Raw genomic sequence first — 20,649 nt, forward strand, 5'->3', positions numbered from 1 at the left:
GGGATGCCAACAGCATGTCATACAATTGAATGGAGCCCCTTGGAGTTTTGCGAGGAGCTGACCCTGGCTGGAGGCGGATCCCTGAGAGCCAATCCCTCCCATGGCAGAGAAACAAAAGTCCCAGGTCCAAGGTGGAAAGAACACAGCCTTCCACAGATTTCCCCTGTGGCACAGCCCAAAGCGGAAAGGATGGTGGAGGTAGGTCTCTTTGTAAATCAGTCTGAACAGATGGTTGTTCACAAGCATCTTTTCCCATCAGCCCCTCAGCTACAGCGTAAATTCAATTCAGTTCAACGCCCACTGAGTGCCGGTGGTCCAAGGAAGCATGCCGGGTGCGGGGGCACACACAGTAACCACGGCCCTGGCGTTCAAGGAACAGAGACAAGCTTGGTTATCTTGGTCCTCCCTCGGCACCCAGCACAGTGGGGGCCGGTCGGGGGGTGGGCTTTGAGGGGTGATGAGAGACCGAGTATGGAAGTGAGTGAAGGTACCCCCACTCGCCTGAGTTGAACGGTGCCCACACTCTCCTTCCATTCATCCCTTCACTCATTCATTCATTAGTTGTCAATAGCTTACTGAGAATTCACGCTGCCAGATGCTGAGGATAAACAGTGGATGCTGGCGCAGTGGCTGCGTCCAAGGAACCCTCCCGCCACAGTCCCAACTCCCAACACCCACGCCCTGGTGAGAGCACGTGGGCACCTGCCTGCCCACTGTCACACACCTGGGGGATGCCAGGAAGCCGCGGCCTTTCTGCCTCCAAGTGGGAGACCAGCCAGACTGCTCGGGGGTCATCTGACTCAGGGGTGTCTCTGATGACGGGTCAGACGAGGCCACCAGCACTTCCCAGTCACTGCCTGCTCGGCCAGCGTGGCCTGGAGTCTGTCTTTCTGTCTGTCTGCGTGTCCATGTGTCCAGAGAGGCTGGCAGCCAAAGGAAGAGAATGAATGTACCCATCTGCCTCCTAGGCACCCCCAGGGGTAAGAGGGCCCCAGAGAACAGCTCAAAGGCAGGCCCTCTGGCTGAGTGGAGCCTGGGAGAAGAATCAGCATGTGGTCGCAAACCCAAAGGCGGTGACTTTCCCTCGCCTTCTTTTTTTTTTTTTTTGGCCACACTGCTTGGCATGCGGAATCTTAGTTCCCTGACCAGGGATCGAACCCGTGCCCCCTGCAGTGGCAGGACAGAGTCCTAACCACTGGACCGCCAGGGAATTCCTCCCCTTTCCCTCTCCCTCCTCAAACCTCCCCACCTGGGATAAGCTGCCAGCAAGCACCTGCCCCGTCTGCCCCCGTGGCTGGGCAGGGATTGGCAAGATATGACGCAACAGAGTTGCTGCCCCTCCGGGAAGGGGTAGGGAGAGTGACAGCAGCTATTGCCTAGCGGTTGCAGACAGGACTGTCAGACACTCAGCACATCCTTTGCTAAAAGCAAGTACTATCATCCCATCTGGTAGATAGGCCACTCAAAGGGTTTACCGCTCGGAGCCAGGCACCTGTGCGGGGGTGGGGCTCGAACCCCAGCATCTCTGAATCGAGAGCCCACACTCTCCCCACGCATCCAACTGCCGTCCACCACTCCCTGGCCTAGTCACCGACTCCTTCCAGGCCTTTGAGAATAAAAGATCCCCTTTCTTTGGGTAACAGCAGATATAACTTGGGCCTCCCAGATGATATTTGCTTGAGGCTGTTGTTGGCAACATTAAATACGATTCCTAATTTATGGTTTTAATCAGTTTCATACTGATTTTGAAACTGACCATACCGATCAGTTTCATATGGTTTTCGATCAGTACGCATGCACACACTCTCCACAACACTAACACTTTGCTTTCATATGGTATTTGTACTTCTTTATTTCATTTAATCCTTTCCTAATAGCACAGAGAGCTCCCAAATCACTGTTTCTTGCATCACGCTGGGGTGGGGGCAGGAGCCGCAGACGCCATGCACACACGCAGAGCAGAGCCACGCAGAGCTCCCGCAGAAGCTGCCAAGGCGGGCGCAGAACCTACGCGAGCAGTTCTGCTCTCAAGTTTTCCAGTGGTGTGCTCACCCGCCTTGGTCAAAAGGATCTTTGAAAAGAAATCTACAACCAGTATTGACGACAAAGGAGGGGGTACAGACACCTTCCCACACACTCAGAATCACTGCGCCTCTTTGAGAAACATGCACCTCCCGCTAATTTCAAGCACACGCGGCTGAACGGGCTGCAATGGCCCTCCAGCAGGGGCTCTCTGGAGATCTGGCCTTAACACCCGCTTTCACTGGGACCATCCAAAGCAAAGCTGGATCGTGCTGCTGCTCAAAGTTCCCGCTTCTCCATCCTCCTGCGATCCCCACACTTGCTCTTCACATACAACTGGCTAATCCCAGAATGGAACATATTGAAAAGGAACACGACCAGACCAAGGAACATAAGGTGAGAGCCAAGAAAAAGTTGTGGTTCATTGAGAAAACTGCCACGCTAGGCAGTGGGGAAGCGCCTATTCCACACACAAAGGCACCCAGGGCCGGGCGTGCCCCACAGTGGGTTTCCACACAGCGCGGAGGCTGGCCAGTGCCCTGGACCTCACCGCAGGCCGGGGCCAGTCCCCGTGGGTGGCTCCAACTGTGGGTGGTTCGGGCTTCCTCATAAATGGAGGACTGACACGGTCCTAGTAGAAGATGTCACCAAGTGTGTGGGCTGGTTGGAACACACGAGTAGAGAAGGACCACATCACGAGTGATCCAGGTGAGAGCGAGTTAACAGAAAACCCAGGCTGTCTGGACACAAACATTATCTTTCCTAAGGACTGGGAATTGAAGAAATCATCTGGTCCAGGGAATGCGTTTTGCAGACTGATGAAGCCATGGACCCTTTCTCAGAATAATGTTTTTAATTGCATACATTAAATTCACAGGATTATGAAAGAACCCAATTACACTGAAAGACAGTTATCAAAATATTTTTTAAACATATGTGTAATATGTATAGTAATATACACGCTTCTTTATCAGTGACAAAAATTAGAAATGACAAGACTGGACAGCAGGTCTAATATCTCCTACAATTTTCAAGTAACGGTAAGTGAGAATACTTCAAAATAATATTTCAAAATACATCAAAAACTTCAAAATATGTCAGAATAACTGGTACAGTTGTAATGTGATGTATAAATATCTGTGTTTCTCTTGTTAATACTGCCACAGGTATTGCTAAGAGTCCTGTGGCTTACTGCCTCTATAAAGAAAAATAATACTAAATTTCATTAGAAGTTAGTAGAGAAAAAAGATGAGAATGGATCCCCTAAATTCCATCCACAGACCCCATATTAAGACCCCTAATCCCTTCTTTTTACAGATAATAAACCGTAGGCCAGAGAAGCCAAGTGACTTTCTTAATGGCACACAGCTGCTCTGGGATCAGAGTTCAGCTCTTACTGATGTCCTGTCTTTACCACTACAGCATTCTGCTTCAATTTAGGCTTTAAAAACATTTCTTTTGGATTTTTTGTTTTTGTTTTTAAACAAAAGTAATACATTCTTCTAACAGATTCATATAATATGGGAATTTCATTTAAAAAATAAAGTTTCTACCTTTCTTTAAATGCAGGCCTATCTAAGAGTAGACAGATGGACAAGAGCCTTCCTGGACCAGCAGGATCACATCATCCAGGAGCTTCTGCAAAAGGCAGAACCTCGGGCCCCAGACCAGACCTGCAGAGTCAGATTCTGCATTTCCCCAGGTGACTCAGGGGCACATTCATGTCTAAGAAGAGCTGCTGTGAACAACCTCCTGGAGCCCCTTCTCTGCTGCATTCTCCTTGGAAGCACAAGTAACCCCAACCCCTGACACTGAAAGTGGCGAGAATTCAACCCTCAACCCCCTAAAAGCCTTGCATTCTTAAGTCTGATTCCCAGAGGAAAGAATAAACAATAACAGAATAACAGGACTAGGGGTTTGGAGTAGGAGAATTCATCACGGAATGATGAGATCTGACACAGTAAAAATAACATTGTAACAACTAACTGTTATTAACCCTTACTGAGAGCCAGCCTCCATACTAGACCAGGCACATGCACTATCTCATTGAATTCTCCCAAATATCCTACACTAATAGTTAATGCTGTCATCCCTATTTACAGATGGAAAAACTGAGGTTCAGAGAGGCTGAGCTGCTTGCTCACCGTCCCAGCCAATGAGCGGGAGAGACCTGAAGCAAGATGGGACAACCTGAGTGGGGGGGCCGCATGTGAACAGGCTTGCTGAGGCCCAGTTCACAAGGACATCTGAGCAAACCTGACTGTGTCCCACCTCAATCCTGGGTCCCCCTCCTCACCAGGCCTGCCTGGTCCTGATGCCTTTAGCAGCTAAAGAACCGAGTGGTTTCTGCTTCCTGTGCTCTCTTTCCGGTCTCATCCAGAGGACTTGGTTTCAAACCTGTGTTAAAAAAGTAAGAAGAAAAGCCTGCAGGCGGCTGCCCCATCCAAGCACTCTTGCCCTTTGTCTTACCTGCTGGGTGGTTAATTGTTTTGTTCCACAATTAAATAAACCTAGCCTTTGCCGGCATCTCGAAGCATCTGACTGAAGTCTCATTAAGCACTGAACTGGGCAAAGCCCAGCAAGGTCTGCAAGGTGGGTGAGTACCACGCTCGGTTTTAGGTCATTTTAAAAGTTTTCAAGAACTAGGCCCTCAATACATTTTCAGACTCGATGACTCTCTACAGGTTATCTCAAGACCCTAGGATCTTTCTCAATTAACACTTACCACGTGATACTCCGTGCAGACACCGGGCAAGATATTTTCACAAGTTATCTGTGAGGTAGGCATCGTTGTACCCATTTTACAGATGAGGAAACTGAGGCTCCAGTCTCACAGCCAGGAAGTGGCCAAACCAAGGTGAGAATCAAGGCCTGGCTGGCTTCCCAGTTCCAGCCCTCTCCACTCCAGCACACACAGCCTTCCCATCTCTGCCTTTTCTTCGAACTTCTCAGGAATCAATCAGAGGCCACCTGGTAGTTCAGCTGCTTGTTCCGTGACTAATCTCCCTTCCTTGATGGTAAGCTCTGAAGACAGCCCCACGGCTGCGCCCAGACTCCCTGCCCCCTCCGTGCCTAAGCCAGAGCCTGGCACCAAAGAGGTGCTCTATAAACAGTGACTGAATACACATTGGCTGGCTTTCAGGAAAAATAACTCAAGAGAAAGCCTCAGGCCAATGCCATTCATCTTCCAAAAGGATCCATTTGTGTTCCTCTCTGCCCGCTCAGGCGCTTTGATCAATGAGAAAACCCCAGGCCAGGAGGGAGTATAAAGATATTGCTTGTAACTTCACAAATGACCAGAGGAATTCCTTCAGTCCCTGGGGTAGCGCGGCTCTAGTAAAAGACTGCTTTCTCAGTTGTGAAACATTTCACGAGCATCAGTTATTGGTGGAGTCCCTAGATTTGACACTGAGCCAAGCTGATTTGCAAAGCCAGAACAAAGAATGTCCACCCAGAGTGGTGACGAGTTGAGCCCCAAACGGGACAAATACGCGTAAACAAGTGGCATCAACATTCAGGGACCCTAGCCAAAGGTCCTATTCTCAGAGGCAGTATGATGATAGAAAGGTTCCTTAATGGGGGTTCAAATACCAGGGGCCCAATCGCTCAGCTCACCCCTCCCTGAGTCTTCAGCACCAACACTGTTAACTCCACAGCACCCTGCCTTTCCTGCAACAGCCCTTTCCTCTTTGCCAGTAACCATGTCTATCTGGCTCTCCGTCCTCTGAGATGCTGACCACCGGATCTCCCAAGGGGCCAGCATCTGGGGGACACAGTCTAACCAGCCATGAGTCCACCACCCTCATGGAAGTTGCCCTGGTGCTGAGCACCCACAAGCCAAGATGCCAGTTTTCTTGATGACAAAAACTTTCTTGGTTCCTGAACTGTAATTCTTGGATTACTGCCTGCATCACTCTGCCTGCAAAGGTCCTGAGTGATCCAGATTTACATCTTGGGGCTTGTGGACTCAAATCTGAGGCCAAATTTTGTTACAGAAAGAGCAGGGTCTAGTCACCTCCCAAGTGGAACACCAAACAGAGAGGTCAACAAGGAAGCTCAGGGCTTCAAGGGACCCGGGCTCTGAGCCTGGCCCGGCCCAGCCTGCAGAGGCAGGGGACAAGGCAGGAATTTGCTGCCTTGAAAGTGGGTCCAAAACCCAGAAAGAGTAAAGCCTCAGTGAAAAGTGTCCGCTTGCTTTTTTAAGGCAGACTTACTTACAGTTTATGGGAAGAAACCAGGGCATGGAAAGGACGAAAGAGCAAGGGCACTACGTAGGAAACAGTTGGCCCCCAACTTTAAACTTCAAGTGGATCAGTCTCTAGATTTAACTATTACCAGTTTATGGAAAAATAGAGGGGTTGAAGGAATACGTTAAATACCAGCCCGACAACACAAGCAGCAACATCCCAAATGTAGGAAATTCTACAGGACAAACGACTCAGCCTCTTCAACAAATACGTGGTAAGGGAGACAAAGAAGATTAAGAGATAGTTAACCAAATGCAATCTGTAGACCTTGTTTGGATCTGATTCTAAAAGAAAACAATAGAAAGGGGACATTTACGAAATGACCAAGGAAAGTTGAATCCCACCCAGATATTTAATGATAAAAAGGAATTATTGTTGATTTTGTAGGTTTGATAATGGTACTGTGACTATGATTTTTTAAAGAAGCTTTATCTCTTAGAGATACATTCTGAAGTATTTAAGGATAAAATGATTTGATGCCTGAGATTTGCTTTAAATTGATCCACTGGGTCAGAGTAAAGAAGAAATGAGAGTGGGTCTGTGTTGAGAATGACCAAACTGGGTGAAAAGTAGACAAGTGTTCATAATGATCTCTCTGCTTTTATCTAGGTTCAAAGTTTTACAGAACAAAAATTTATTTACAAAAAAAACAAGGTAAGAGAAGGCCCTAGTTTTTCATCATGGCTCCAGGACTGACTCTTGAGAGGCTTGAACAAACTTTTACCTCGCTGAGCCTCAGTTTCCTCATCCAGAGCCCGAATGGGTTCAAGTCCTGGCTCGGCCCTCATTTGCTGTGTGACTTTGGACAGATTCTTAACCTCTCTGTGCTTCAGGGCCAACAGGAACAACAATAGTCCTACCGCAGGGGTTGTGGTGAGGATTCAACATGTTCATTCAGGTAAAGATCCTGGCACGCAGCACTACATGTTTGGTTTTATTCCTACTACTGCCATCATCACTGTCGTTGATTATTTTCTACATTAAAGAGGAAGAGGAGAAGAAGGCCCTCTGGAGATGTGGTCCTCCCCTCGCAGAACACCGAAGTTTTAGAAGCGTTTCCCAATTCTCCCCATCACACTGGAGCTGCTTACTCCAGCTTCCTCCCCAGGATCAGACCTACACTCTGGGAAACAGGGACACTCCTTCTCTGGCAGTGATGACCCAAATCACCTGCTTCTCCTTTCAACAATGTCCCCCTCTCGGTTCCTTTGGTTCCTCCCCCCTCTCCCCCCGTCTCTGAGTCCTGCTTCCCTGTGGCCTGTTCCCAGGCCCGCCTCTCTCATCCCTGTTCCCGTCCTTCTGGGGCCCCCTCCCCATGACTTCCCCTCTCATAATGCCCAGAAGGACCTGTGTAAACCAGAAAAGGCAGGGTGGGGTGAAGGGAGGTTGGAAGGAACCCGGGACTTATGAATGCATAAGGCTGAACTTTCTGGAAGTGGACGGGCCGGGTGCCAGTCCTCCTAGGGTTCCTGGATCGTATTCTCCTTACAAAAGGGCCATTATGAAGACTCCACATCTCCCGTGTGACAGGTTGGGGGCCTGTAAAAAAGTGCATGACGTCACAGGGACCAGGAGATAAACAGTGTTCCCAGCCGCGTCTTATTCTCGAGGGCACTGGGATCCTGGAAAGAGGGCTGTGGGAGGGAGGGGGGTGCTTCAGAGAGCCCTGTGGCCATTCCAGGCCGTTCCCCAAAAGGGGCCTGCAGGACTGCCCAAGACATCAGGGAGCCCTACAGCCACCGGAAGCCCCTCCCGAAACCCTGGAGTGACTCGGCGGGTCACTCCACCCGCTTCCTCACTTCAAGACGTGCACATGGTCACTCAGCTTATCCAGCCCCACAGGACATCGTGGAAGAGCATCACCCCACCCCCAACCTCTCTTTCTCTGCATTTGCTTCGGGATCATTTCTCTTCTACCGAACGAGAGAGGTCACATGGGCGAGTTAGGAAAACGTAGGCTGGTTGTCAGGAGAGCTGGACTCCCGTAATTACCTAACTTGGTGGAGTCCACACTCCCTTTTTTATAAAAGGAAGAGGCTGCAGTTAAAGACTGTTAAAGTCCCTGCCAGTTACAGCGGCCTATTGTTCTACTGGTTCTAAGGAAGTATGTTACTATCTTCCCCACCAGTGCTTCAGTCCACGGCTTGATTCAGTCTGCTCTTTCCTGTGAACACTTATCTATGTTCAAAGTGACCCTCGGCCAGCTCCCCGCCCCCCCCCACATACACACACACACACCCCTTGAGACCAGGAAGAATAGAGAAGTTTAGTTAAGGTGTATCCAATTTTCCCTTTTAGCTCTGAAAGACACTTGTTTGCATATTATTTCCATGTAGTCAAATGGAAATGCACTCATTTGCATGAACATATAGAAGACATTACAAAATCACCAACACAGCCTTTCTAACAGTGGGTTACAGCTCAACACTTCAGAGCCCTGAAATGGGACCAACAAAAATCTCACTAAGTAGACTGATGGTCTACCAAACTTTCAGGGTATAGGAAGGAAATATCAGAATTTCAATTCAGGTTTATTTTGATCGCATCCTTTAAATTTTTCTATTTCTTACATATACTTTACACTCCTCCAACCATATTAGAATAACTGGATATGCATGTAATTTATAAACATGCATGTAGTAAGGGTCCAGGCTCGGAAAGATTTTGCAGATGGGGTGCATGATCAAAAAACTTTGGAGCCATCGTCACTCTAGACCATCTCCCAAAGCTGGAGACAGTTGCAAAGTTTTGGTCCAACCAAAGCTGAAGCAACAAGGGAGGATCCCAGGTAAACCTCCACCAAGGCCACACTGGCCAACAGAGCACCAGTGCATACCAGGGCACCTGTCATACCACTTGCCAACAGCCTGGGGACATCATGGCATATGGCGTCTCCTTCCTCCCCAAGGTCCACTCTTGCTATGAGCTCCCATCAGCGAGGCTCCTTTTGGTCAAAAGAACCCTGGTCCCCACCCAAGGACCCCACTTTCTTTCCAGAACAGTTGGCCTTGGCCCTCAAGGCTTCTTTTGTTTCAGGAGCAAACGTTCCATTCGAGGGTGAGTAATGCTGAAGACCCTAGAAAGCTGGTCGTTTCTAGATCTTCTCTCTGGGATTCACTTACTGCATCTGACCAGACATATTTGTTATCGAGGAGAGAAAACATGACCTTGGTCTCCAAACAGATAGATGATAGATATGATCTAAAGGCAGACAGACAGATACATAGATGAATGATTGACAGACAGATAGACATAGATAGAAATAGATGACAGATTGATGATAGATGATAGGTAGATAGATCGATAGATAGATAGATAGATACATAGATGATAGATGAAAATAAAGAAAAAACAAATTGGCTTTCTGGGGGACTATCAATAAGACAGCACACTAAACTCCTCCCTAGGTGGGAGGGTACCCAGAGACACAGGCTGCTAAGAGTGAAAGAACCGTGTACCACGTAGGTTGTTTCACTGGTTCATTGCATGGGAACTGACTTCCCACTTGGGGTTGACCTGCTAGACTAGGACGATGCCTTCACCAATGGAGAGGAAGCCTAGGACGCCGGGCTACTCACCTACACACTGGTTGCCTTCATCCATCTGGTATCCAAGGCGACACATGAGAGGCCTCGAAATCGTGGGGTAGTTTGGAGCTGACAGCGGGGGTGCAGCTGCTGGGTACGGACCTGAGTAGGGGTTGGAGTAGGGGTTGGAGTAGGGCCCTCGATACACTGGGTTTGTTCGGGGGATGCATAAGTACCCGCCGTTTTGGTTAACACACATCATGTCTCCTCGGCAGGCCTCGGGGATGGTCCGGCACTCGTCGATATCTGCAAGGGCCACAGAAAGCACAGGCGTTAGTGGCCCCTCGGCCACGCTGAGCCACAGCAGAGCTCTGTACCAGGAACGCCGCAAAGGACCCCAGGACATTCTTCACCAGCACCTGCTCCCGAACACGTAGGGCTGGGCCTGGCAGCTACTGCCCCAATATCGGCTGAATTGAATCAAACTGACAAGTGTCACCCAAACGTCAGCCATCAAATACCGTCATCAGGATGCCTGGGTCACAGCTACCAAAACCTGTACCGTCACATGCTTAATACTTTTCTCTTAAATGAACCCACATTGAAACCCCAAGTGGGGACTTCCCTGACGGTCCGGTGGTTAAGACATCGTCTTCCAATGCAGGGGGTGTGGGTTTGCATCCCTGGTCAGGGAGCTAAGATCCCACAGGCCTTGGGGCCCAAAAACCAAAACATAAAACAGAAGCAATATTGTAACAAATTCAATAAAGACTTTAAAAATGGACCACATAAAAAAAAAAAAAAGAAAGAAAAAGAAAACCCAAGTAAACATATTTTTTTCATCTTACGGCACGACAGCAAATGAAAAAAAACTCTATCAATGATCAAAAATAGAAGGTAAGTAAAAATAAATATATAACTATTAAAATAAAGATTGTTTACCTGTGGATGTACCACCTAAAAACATCTCAGGTATTCTTTTGTGTCCATATGACACTCGGGAAACCCTGGGATGGACCTAATAATTGTACCCACTTCTACTCCAAATAACAGCTGGGCGGGGAGAAAGAGTCCACTGCATCCAGAAAGACAAGGCTTGGCCGAGAGCTAGTTTCTTATTAGGAAAGCAGAGACTTACTTGAGACTCGGCTCACACCGTGCCAACAAACAGGGCCCGTTTCCAGCCAGGCTGATGCTCTGCTTGTTGTGTCTAGAGCGGGGTGTGGGAGTGGCAGGGGGGTAGGTTCTCTAGAAAATCAGCCTTGCGGGGCCAGGGACAGGGGAGGCCTGAACTGAGGCGCCAGCATGAGCAGCTGCCCTGACCCCCCGCACCGGGGCTTCCCACCAGCCTTGGGGTCTGCTCCATGTGGGGCTGGAGTCTGGGAGAGAGAGGCCTGAACCCTGACCGCTCACTCCAGCCACCTCATCTGAGAGACTTGTGCCAACTCCCGCCTCGGGAAAGGGAAGCGTGGAGTCCCATTTTCTAATTGTAAGCCTGAAAGTGTCATTAAAACTGGAGGGCCACAAAAGACGGCTGCCGTCCCTCTCTGCATCCCTTGGCACATTCTCAACTCCCTTCACCTTAAGTCAAAGTATGAGCCTAGAGCTTCCAAGGCAAGACTTCTTCCCCACCACCCATCATTCTTTTCAACGCTAACTAAGCTCAGAGACTACAAATGATTTGGCCTAAATCAAATATCATTAAAAAGGTAAATATATCCCCGAGAGGAGAGCCTTATTCCTTTTCTATACTCTATGCTCCATCCACAACAAACTAGTCTATACTCTGAATGTCTTTTCAATGCCCTGGTCTTTGCTTATGCTGTTCCTACTACCTGGGATGTTATTTCTCAGGATCCTATTCATCCTTCAATACCCAATTCAAATGTGACCTCCGTGAAGGCTTTCTTTTTTTTTTTTTTTTTTTGTGCGATACGTGGGCCTCTCACTGCTGTGGCCTCTCCCGCTGTGGAGCACAGGCTTCGGACGCACAGGCCCAGCGGCCACGGCCCACGCGGCACGCGGGATCCTCCAGGACCGGGGCACGAACCCGCGTCCCCTGCATCGGCAGGCCGACTCTCAACCACTGCGCCACCAGGGAAGCCCCGTGAAGGCTTTCTTTATTGACCTCAGACGTAAGGCATCACTCTCTCCCCTACTTCTGCAGGACTGATTGCTTTTACCTCATCTTGACAGTGACTTTATTCTACCCTGTACAGTTTACTCCATCTAGACCTACCTCTCCCACTAGATGGAGCGCTAGGAGAACAGCCCCAAAATGTCTGTCCTCTTCCTTGGAACCTGTGGCTACATTAGGTTACATGGCAAAGGGGGATTAGGTATGGATGGAATGGAATTAAAGTTGCTAATCAGAAGACCTTGAGATGGGGACTTCCCTGGTGGCACAGTGGTTAAGAATCCGCCTGCCAATGCAGGGGGCACGGGTTCGAGCCCTGGTCTGGGAAGATCCCACCTGCCATGGAGCAACTAAGCCCGTGCGCCACAACTACAGAGCCTGTGCTCTAGAGCCCGTGAGCCACACTATGAGCCTGCATGCCACATCTACTGAAGCCCGCGCGCCTAGAGCCCGTGCTCCACAACGAGAAGCCACAGCAGTGAGAAGCCCGTGCACTGCAACAAAGAGTAGCCACAACTAGAGAAAGCTGGTGGGCTGCAACAAAGACCCAACACAGCCAAATATAAATAAAATTTTTTAAAAAAGGGTTCTCTTAAAAATAATAATCTTAAAAAAAAAAAAAGAAGAGCTTGAGATGGGGGAATTCTCTAGGATTATCTGAGTGGGCCCAGTGAAATCACACAAATCCTTAGAAGTAGAAGAAGAGGCAGAAGGACTGGCCAGAGAAATGAGGCAACAGAAACATGTGAGGGACTTAACTTGCTGGCTTTGAAGACGGAGGAGGGGGCCACGAGCCAAGGAAGAGGGTGGCCTCTAGAAACTGCGAAAGGCCTTCAGCCGACAGCCAGCAAGGAACCAGGGGCCTCAGTCCTACAACCACAAGAAACTGAATTCTGTGGGAATGTAAATCCATGCAGCCACTATGCAAGACAGTGTGGAGGTCCCTCCAAAAATTAAATCTAGAAATACCATATGATCCAGCAATTCCACTTCTGGGTATATATCCAAAGGAAATGAAAACAGAATCTTGAAGGGATATCTGTACTGCCATGCTGATTGAAGCACTATTCACAACAGCCAAAATATGGAAACAACCTAAATGTGCATCAGTGGATAAAGATTTGGGATGGATGGATAGATAGATAATAGATAGATAGATGTGATATTATTAATATTATCATCATATGAGTGATATAATAATAGTAATCATATGAATATTACTCAGCCATGAGAAAGAAGGAAAACCTGCCATTTGCAGCAACATGGAAGGACCTTGAGGGCATTATGCTACATGAAGTAAGGCAGACAGAGAAAGACAAATGCTACATGATGTCACTTATGTGTGGAATCCAAAAAGCCAAACTTACAGAAATAGAGAATAGAATGGTGGTATTCAGGGGCTGGGGGGTGGGGGAAATGGGGGAGATGTAAGGGTACAAACTTCCAGTTAGAAGCTAACTTCTAACTGGAAGGAAATAATGCACAGTATTGCGATTATAATGAACAACACTGTATTGCACACTTGAAAAATGCTAAGAGAGTAAATCCTGAATGTTCTCATCACAAAAAAGAAATGGTAATTATGTGATGTGAGGGAGGTGTGAGCTAAGCTACGGTGGTCATCACATTGTAATATACAAGTGTATCAAGTCAACACATTGCACACCTTAAACTTACACAATGTTGTATGTCAATTACATCTCAATTTTTAAAAAACAGAAACTGAATTCTGCCAACAATATGCATGAGCAAGAAAGTGGATTCTTCCCTCAAGCCTCCAGAAAAGAACACCGCCCTGCCATCACCTCAGTGTTAGCCTGGTAGAACTCCCATCGGGCTTTTGACCTGTGCACCTGTGAGATCATATATTTGTGTTGTTTAAGCCACTAAGGCTTGTGGCCATTTGTAAAGGCAGCCCTAGGAAACTGATACAGATGGAGAGCTCCTTGAGGCTGGGGATAAATTCTTCCTCATCTTTGCCCTGTCGCAGGGCTTACCCAGTGCCAGGCACAAAGAAGGTGATCAATGGAAGGGTGTCGTTGATTTCAACCATCCCGTGGCACTGTTTTCTTCCATGGGCAAGGCTGATACAGATTTGACAATACTGAGTGACGGCTGAGACAGAAATGGCCCTGTGATTGGGCTGTCCCTGCACCCCACCCAGAGAAGGATCTTCAGTGGCCTCCTACCTAAACACTGTCCTGATGAGCGGTCCAGGTCAAAGCCGTTAGTGCATTGTTGCTGCAGGAAGGGAGAGAGAGAAACAGGAGAGGTCATTCTGCTTACTTACCTTTTTTTTTTTTTTTCTTTCACTATAAAAGTATTCTAACTGCATCACAGGAGGTATGGAAAATGGGTAAAGAAACAAGGCATTTATAATACCAACATCTGTGTTATAACCTCTATTTGTCCCTTTTTTGGGTATTTTCTTACAATCATTTTACACTTTAGCATTACTTTTTAAGCCCCTGCATCATTGCTTCAGAACGCCCATTTTTAGCAGATGGTTATGGGGACTTCTCCCTGCTCTGGTCATGAAGAGCAATACTAATCGCATCTGATCTGCCCAGTGAGGCTTGCCCTGTGCTCAGCCCTTTCTGAGAGAGGATAGGACTGCTTTTAAGGGCAACCACTCTCCTTCCTTGGGTGCTATTTAACCCCTTTGCAGCGCCCCCTACGAAATCCTCGACCCGATTACGAGGTCTGTGTGTAAAATAAATCCGCACAGTGATGTAGTCAGTTTTTTAAGAAAAATAGAATTGGGGAAGTTCTTCCATTTTAACCTCAGGAAGACAATTACACAAAGATGAGATGCTTCCAGAGACCGCCAGGTCTCAAAAGTCCCTGAGGGCTGCAGGCTTCACTTACAACTTGAGTTACAACTTCATGCATTTAGAAAAATATCATGGGATCAACAATCACCCCTAGAGCTGACATGTTATAGGAATAAGTCAAGGAGGTGTGGTTTTGCCCATGGGGGTCCCTTCCCTGGCCTTCCCTACGGTTTATGGGGTTCAACTTCCCTGAGCTATGCGCTGGTTTGTAGAGATGATAGATTTAGCCTGCATTCCTGGGAGTGGGTTCAGGCACCTTAGGGCCTTGGGGCCAAAGAAATGGAGCGGATGAGCCAGGAGGTGGTGCCATAAAGTTCAGGAAACCAAGAGACTCGAGTTGCAGCCCTGGCTCACCAACTAAGTGCAGGTGTGGGTTCAAGCCCACTGCCTGGCTTCAAATTCTCACTCTAGCCCCTATTCACTGCATAACTTTTCTACGCCTCAGTTTCCTCATCTGTAAAATGGAGAGGATACTACTTACTTCTGAGTGGTTGTAAGGATTAAATTGTTAGTGCATGTAAAGTGCCTATAGTGCAATAAACGCTATACCATAACCCGCGCCGTCTCTGGATCTAGATGTTAACTGTCACCACAGAGCTAGATCAGAGGACGCCAAGGTCCTTCCAAGGTCTAAAAGTCTTTGGTGCTCTTCCCAAGATTCTTTCCACCTCCAATGAAATATATTTCAAAATTCTTAATATGAAGGGAAAAAACATTTAAAGGGTGTGATCAAAATAAATATGAATTGAAATTCTAAGATTTCCCTCCTATACCCTGAAAGTCTGGGAGACCATCAGTCTACTTAGTGAGATTTTTGTTGGTTCCATTTCAGGGCTCTGAACTGTTGAGCTGTAACCCACTGTTAGAGAGGCTGCGTTGGTGACTTTGTAATGTCTTCTATATGTTCATGCAAATGAGTGCATTTCCATTTGACTACATGGCCCCTCAGCCCTGCTCAGAGGTGGGGCTTCTCTCATTTCTGAGCTAGAGATGCAGAGGGGCTGCCCTGAGCTCCTCAGGAAGGATCTGTCCACATTTCTCAAGGGCTGACACAACTGTCACTTTGTAAAGTCAGGGATGGTGCAGGCTTCTCTGCACAGCCACCCAGGAGCCCAAGCTCCCCCTACACACTCCTCCCAGGGGTCCGGGCCAGAGGTGGGTCCTCACGGGTTGGGCGCTGAGATGACTCACAACTGCATGTCGGCCACACACACCCACGTGGGCCACACGCAGGCACCCAAGGGGCACCACTGCCCAGAAACACTAGAACACGCTTGACTTTTTAACACTTACACTAAGTCAAGGCCCCCAGCCCCACCAAATGAGGCAGCATGATCTGATTATAAGAGTCTTGGATTGAGAACCAGGACACCGAGGTCCAGCCCTGCCACTTATATACTATGTCACGGGGGGCAAGTCTCAACTTCCCTGAGCCCCAGCTTTAATCTCTGTACAATGAAGAGCTCGGTTTAGGTAAACAACACACTGCGTGGCTGGACACCCTCGCCCTGGTTTTTAACACACTTCCTGATAAGTAACAAAATAAAAGTCTTACCTGTGCATTCCCAGGACTTGGAAGACAGAGAGCCAGAATGGTCACAGTGAGTATCCTGTGGAGGAGCAAGAAGTCAATATAAATGCTCAGGATGCTCCCAGGACCCAGGTCTGGGGTAACACGTGCCTCTCACGCTGCCTGTGTGTTTACAATGATGACTTCACCTTGTGCTTGTCTTTGGGCAGGGGGATGGGGGGCGATGCTCCAGAGAGGCCAGGGAAACTCCAGATGCCCCAACCACCCCAAACAGAACCGTGCCCCCTCCACTGGTTTCATATGTTGGGATAATGGGTTCGGTGGCATTTTTATAAATAAAGGGTCTTGCTGCTCCAAAGAACAAATCTAACGCCCACCGCCATGGTATTAACAATGTATTCACCAGCTGCTTGGCCTTTACTCCTGACACAGGGGACCCGCCTGAGTTTTGAATGTCTTCATTCTGAAATGACCACAGTGTGAAGAAGCCGTCGTGCCCTCGGATGATGAGAGGAAAGGAAAGTACAAACGTGAAGCACGTGAGCTCCACGGAACAGAGGTGTCAGGGGGAAGGAACGCACGTGCTCCCAGAGTGCACCTCACACAGACCCTGATGGAGGAGAGGACGCGGGGACCTGGGCAGCCCCAAGAAGGAGCACAGCTGACACTTAGGAGGAGGTGTCAATAAACTGTGTTTCTGCATAAGCCACCAAGCCCTGAACCTGCGATTTCTACTCTTCATCATTCACAAGCTGCTATCCAACAAAATCGTGGTCGCCAATTAGCTTTAAAGATAAAAAATCAATACCACCTCACATCCAACAGGATGGCTACAACCAAAAAAGCCAAAAGCTGGTGAGGGTGTGGAGAAACTGGAACCCTTGTGCACTGTTGGTGGGAATGTACGTTGGTGCAGCCACTATGGAAAACAGTCTGGAGGTTCCTCAAAAAATTAAAAATGGAACTACTATATGATCCAGCAATCCCACTTCTAGGTATATATACAAAAGAATTGAAAACAAGGTCTCAAAGAGATATTTGTACACCCATGCTCATAGCAGCATTATTCACAATAGCCAAAGGGTGGAAGCAACCCAAGTGTCCATCAACAAATGAATAAACAATGTGTTATATACATGCAATGGAATACTATTCAGCCTTAAAAAGGAAAGCAACTCTGACAAGTGCTACAACATGGATGAACCCTGAGGACATTATGCTAAGTGAAATAAGCCAGCCACAAAAAGACAGATACTGTTTGATTCCACTTATATGAAGGACTGACAGCAATCAAAATTATAGACAGAAAGCAGAATGGTGGGTGTCAGGGGCAGGAGGAGGAGGGATTAGGGAGGTGTTTATGGGTATAGGATTTCAATTTTTCAAGATGAAAAGAGTTCTGGAGGTTGACTGAGCAACATTGTGAATGTACTTAACCCTACGAACTGGACACTTGAAAATTGTTAAGGTGGTTAAAAAATCTATGCAAATACAGAGCTTTATTTGGTGCTGTTATTATTGAGTTCAACAGGGGTTTATCTGAGTAGTTACTAGCTGTGAGCAGGGACCCTAGGTAGGCAGAAAATACTACAAAACTATGACCCAGATGCTGCCCTGGAGAGCTGGTGGGGGAGCCACGTGAACCAACAATGTCTATACCCTTCGGTTAGGGCACTGATAGAAATGCCCACTGAGTGCCAGGAGAGCCAGGCTGTGGGTAGGGAATGGAAGGTCAGGGAAGGCTTCCTGGAGGAGGTGATCTCAAAGGCTTCTTCAGTAATTCAGTGGACCTGGCACCTGGTTGGATTTAGTGACCTGTTACTGTCAATGTATACCTTCACTTGACAATCCCTCCCTTCAGAAAAAGAGCGTTCAATAGACTGCAAAACTCACTCAATCCATGACAGAAGGCTCATATGAATCAGCGACGCTGGGGTACTTGGAGGGCCCCAGAATTAAGGTGACATCCAGAGGAAACAGGACTCTAATGTGGTGTTGGGAGAGGCAAGCCCACTTCCTTCATCTAGTCCTCAATCCAAAGAATAAAGACCCTGGAAGCCCACAAGTTTTCCTTTCATCTGAGTGCCTGTGTGAGCCAGATTCTAGAACACTGGAGACAGCTCTGACCTTATAAAGTGCAGAGCCAAATCCCAGGGCTTTTTGATATTCACAACAGCCAGATTTATATCTGGAAGGAATGAAAGAACAATAACAAATTTATTTTCCAGGCTGTATATTATGAATTTCAACGTTTTCCTGTTTCTTCACATGAAGTTTCCTTTCGGTTGGTTATAAAACCCTGTCTCGTTTTTGTTGGAGACAGGACAGGCTGACAACGCAGTGGACTTCAAGACCTAGTGGAAAAGGCATGCTAACCCATTTCTCCCCCTACCCCACCTCCCCTACTCCCTTTGGCTAGAGGGCAATCCTCTTTGGCTAGGGACAGGTCTCCCCTGAGAAAGCCCATCTCAAGCCCGGCCTCCTGCAAGGGCCACAGCTGGGGCCTGGGGGCCAAGTAAGCTCCAGGCTTAACTGAGACGGTTTCCCAAAAATGACATAACATCCAAGCATTGCTGCTCTCACAGCGTCACCCATAGCTGCACTTTGTCATGAAAAACTCTAGAAAACTCCAAAATTAATTAACTATAAGAATTTTGGGGATCCTTTGATGTTCATAACTGGTCCCAGGAACTTTCAAAAGCAGGTGGGTCCACCTATTTTGGGCTCCATCCTCAAGGGGAGGAAAGCTGGGCGGGGGTGGACGTGGGGATGGAGGTGGGGGACCAACTGAATCTCAGGGCTGTCTGTTCAAGAAGTGCTGGTCCCCGATCCAGGATGACAGGATTACAGCTTCGTTTTCAGCACACACACACACACACACACACACACACGCACGCACGCACACACACACACTTTGTCTAAAGCAGCTACGTTTTCAAGAGTGCGCTGGATAAAAACTGCAGATGTAATCTAGATAAAATTCTTTAAGCTTTAACGATCACTTGACTGGAACTTCAATTTCCTTAAGGAATATCAAAATGTTTGCTTACATGCATTTCTGTCTGCAGTCCCCACTTTTCATTGGCTCGAGACTTCTGGGTCGCATGCCCTTTGAGAATCCCACACAGACATAGAGCAAATCCAGCCCCGGGATGTGCAGCTAGCCCGTTCGCTTGTCCAACAGCCGATGCAGCAAAATAATTGCTAGTGAACTAGTAATTGATCTCTCAAATTAAAAAAAAAAACAACTTAAAAAATAATTTAAACGGCACACAAATTTGCTGCCCTTTCAGAAAAGAAAGAAAGAATCAGGCTCTGAGATTTTTGTCGACCTCTGTCGGATGCTGGCTTCTGAAACTGTCTTATAAAATACCCACTCCCAAAAGAAGGCTTCAAGATGGAAATTACAGAGGCGCAGCTTTTTACAATTAACAATATCATTGCATCACTAGCTAATGCCTTTTCCAACATCCTGACACAGCCTGAATCACGGCCATAGCCATTTTCCACCCATCGGGTTTTCAGTAAGGTTTCCAGACCCTGGAGGAAAAAGTCCGGAGCAGAGAACGTACCTTTTAAATCCTGGCATGTCCAAGATGCGTGGGCAGGAGAAGCAAGGGGGAAAAGATGGAGAGCTCTCAGCGCGGGACCCTCGGAGCAGTTCCTGAACTTCGGCCTCCTCTGGGCCTGTGGGGCTCGCCGATACTTTTATTCCAGGGGGGACGAGCGAGGCGAGGAGAGGACAAGGGGAGAGCCTGGGTCCTCCGAGCCACTGGAGAGCTGACAGAGAAAGCACCTGGTTTTGCTTAGCCCTCTTCAGTAATTCAGCATTAAACCAATTGGAGGAGGAATGTTAAAAATGAACACTTCATTTTCTAAGTATGTTAAACAATGCAAATGGGGCCTCAGTCTGGACACAGCTGGTTCAGATTACAGCACTCACCAACTGGCTAGACGCCTCACGACAATCTTGGGGCGTCTGCCAGGACTAAGTGCTCAGTGCTGGGAGGAGAGCCCTTTCCCGGGCGGCAGCGCGGCCACACTCGGGCTCCCAGCATCTCTACGGGAGGCGATTGGCGGGCAAGTGCAGGAGGGTGGGGTGGGGGGGTGGGGCGGCTGGGAGGACCTGTTGACCCTTTACTTCCCACCCGGGGAGGAGGTCCCCAGGCTGGGCGGTCGTGGCTGAGGCGGGGGTGGGGATCCAGAGCATCTGCACTTGGTCGTGGCATTGGGACACCCATGAAAGTTATTCCCCTCTGGGAGAGGAAGAACTTGAACTCATGACAAACACAGCGACAGGGACTAGAGTCTTTTGATTTATTGGGAAACCAGACCCAATGAAGCAGAGGCT

The 20,649-nt window shown here is 48.1% G+C and overlaps 1 protein-coding gene across 9 annotated transcripts in view; it reads right to left on the reverse strand.

Moving 5' to 3' along the window:
- FBLN5 (fibulin 5) overlaps positions 1-20,402 on the reverse strand; it is an 83,755-nt gene extending 63,353 nt beyond the window's left edge. The window contains exons 1-5 of one of the 9 annotated variants that reach the window (XM_029237882.1): positions 20,242-20,297; positions 19,349-20,078; positions 16,323-16,377; positions 14,123-14,174; positions 9,848-10,102 (exon numbers count right to left, since the gene is read on the reverse strand). In XM_029237882.1, the coding sequence (XP_029093715.1) occupies positions 9,848-10,102; positions 14,123-14,174; positions 16,323-16,377; positions 19,349-19,404 (418 nt within the window). In that variant the 5' untranslated portion in view covers positions 19,405-20,078; positions 20,242-20,297. Of the gene's footprint in view, positions 1-9,847; positions 10,103-14,122; positions 14,175-16,322; positions 16,378-16,701; positions 17,174-18,191; positions 18,682-19,348 lie in introns of those variants that run through there. The other 8 variants (XM_029237884.1, XM_029237886.1, XM_029237887.1 and 5 more) reach the window with 8 other exon arrangements.
- Positions 20,403-20,649: the final 247 nt, after the last annotated feature.

Source organism: Monodon monoceros, unplaced genomic scaffold (assembly GCF_005190385.1).
Source record: "Monodon monoceros isolate NGI ecotype Baffin Bay Population unplaced genomic scaffold, NGI_Narwhal_1 Super_Scaffold_21, whole genome shotgun sequence".
Taxonomy (NCBI): domain Eukaryota; kingdom Metazoa; phylum Chordata; class Mammalia; order Artiodactyla; family Monodontidae; genus Monodon; species Monodon monoceros.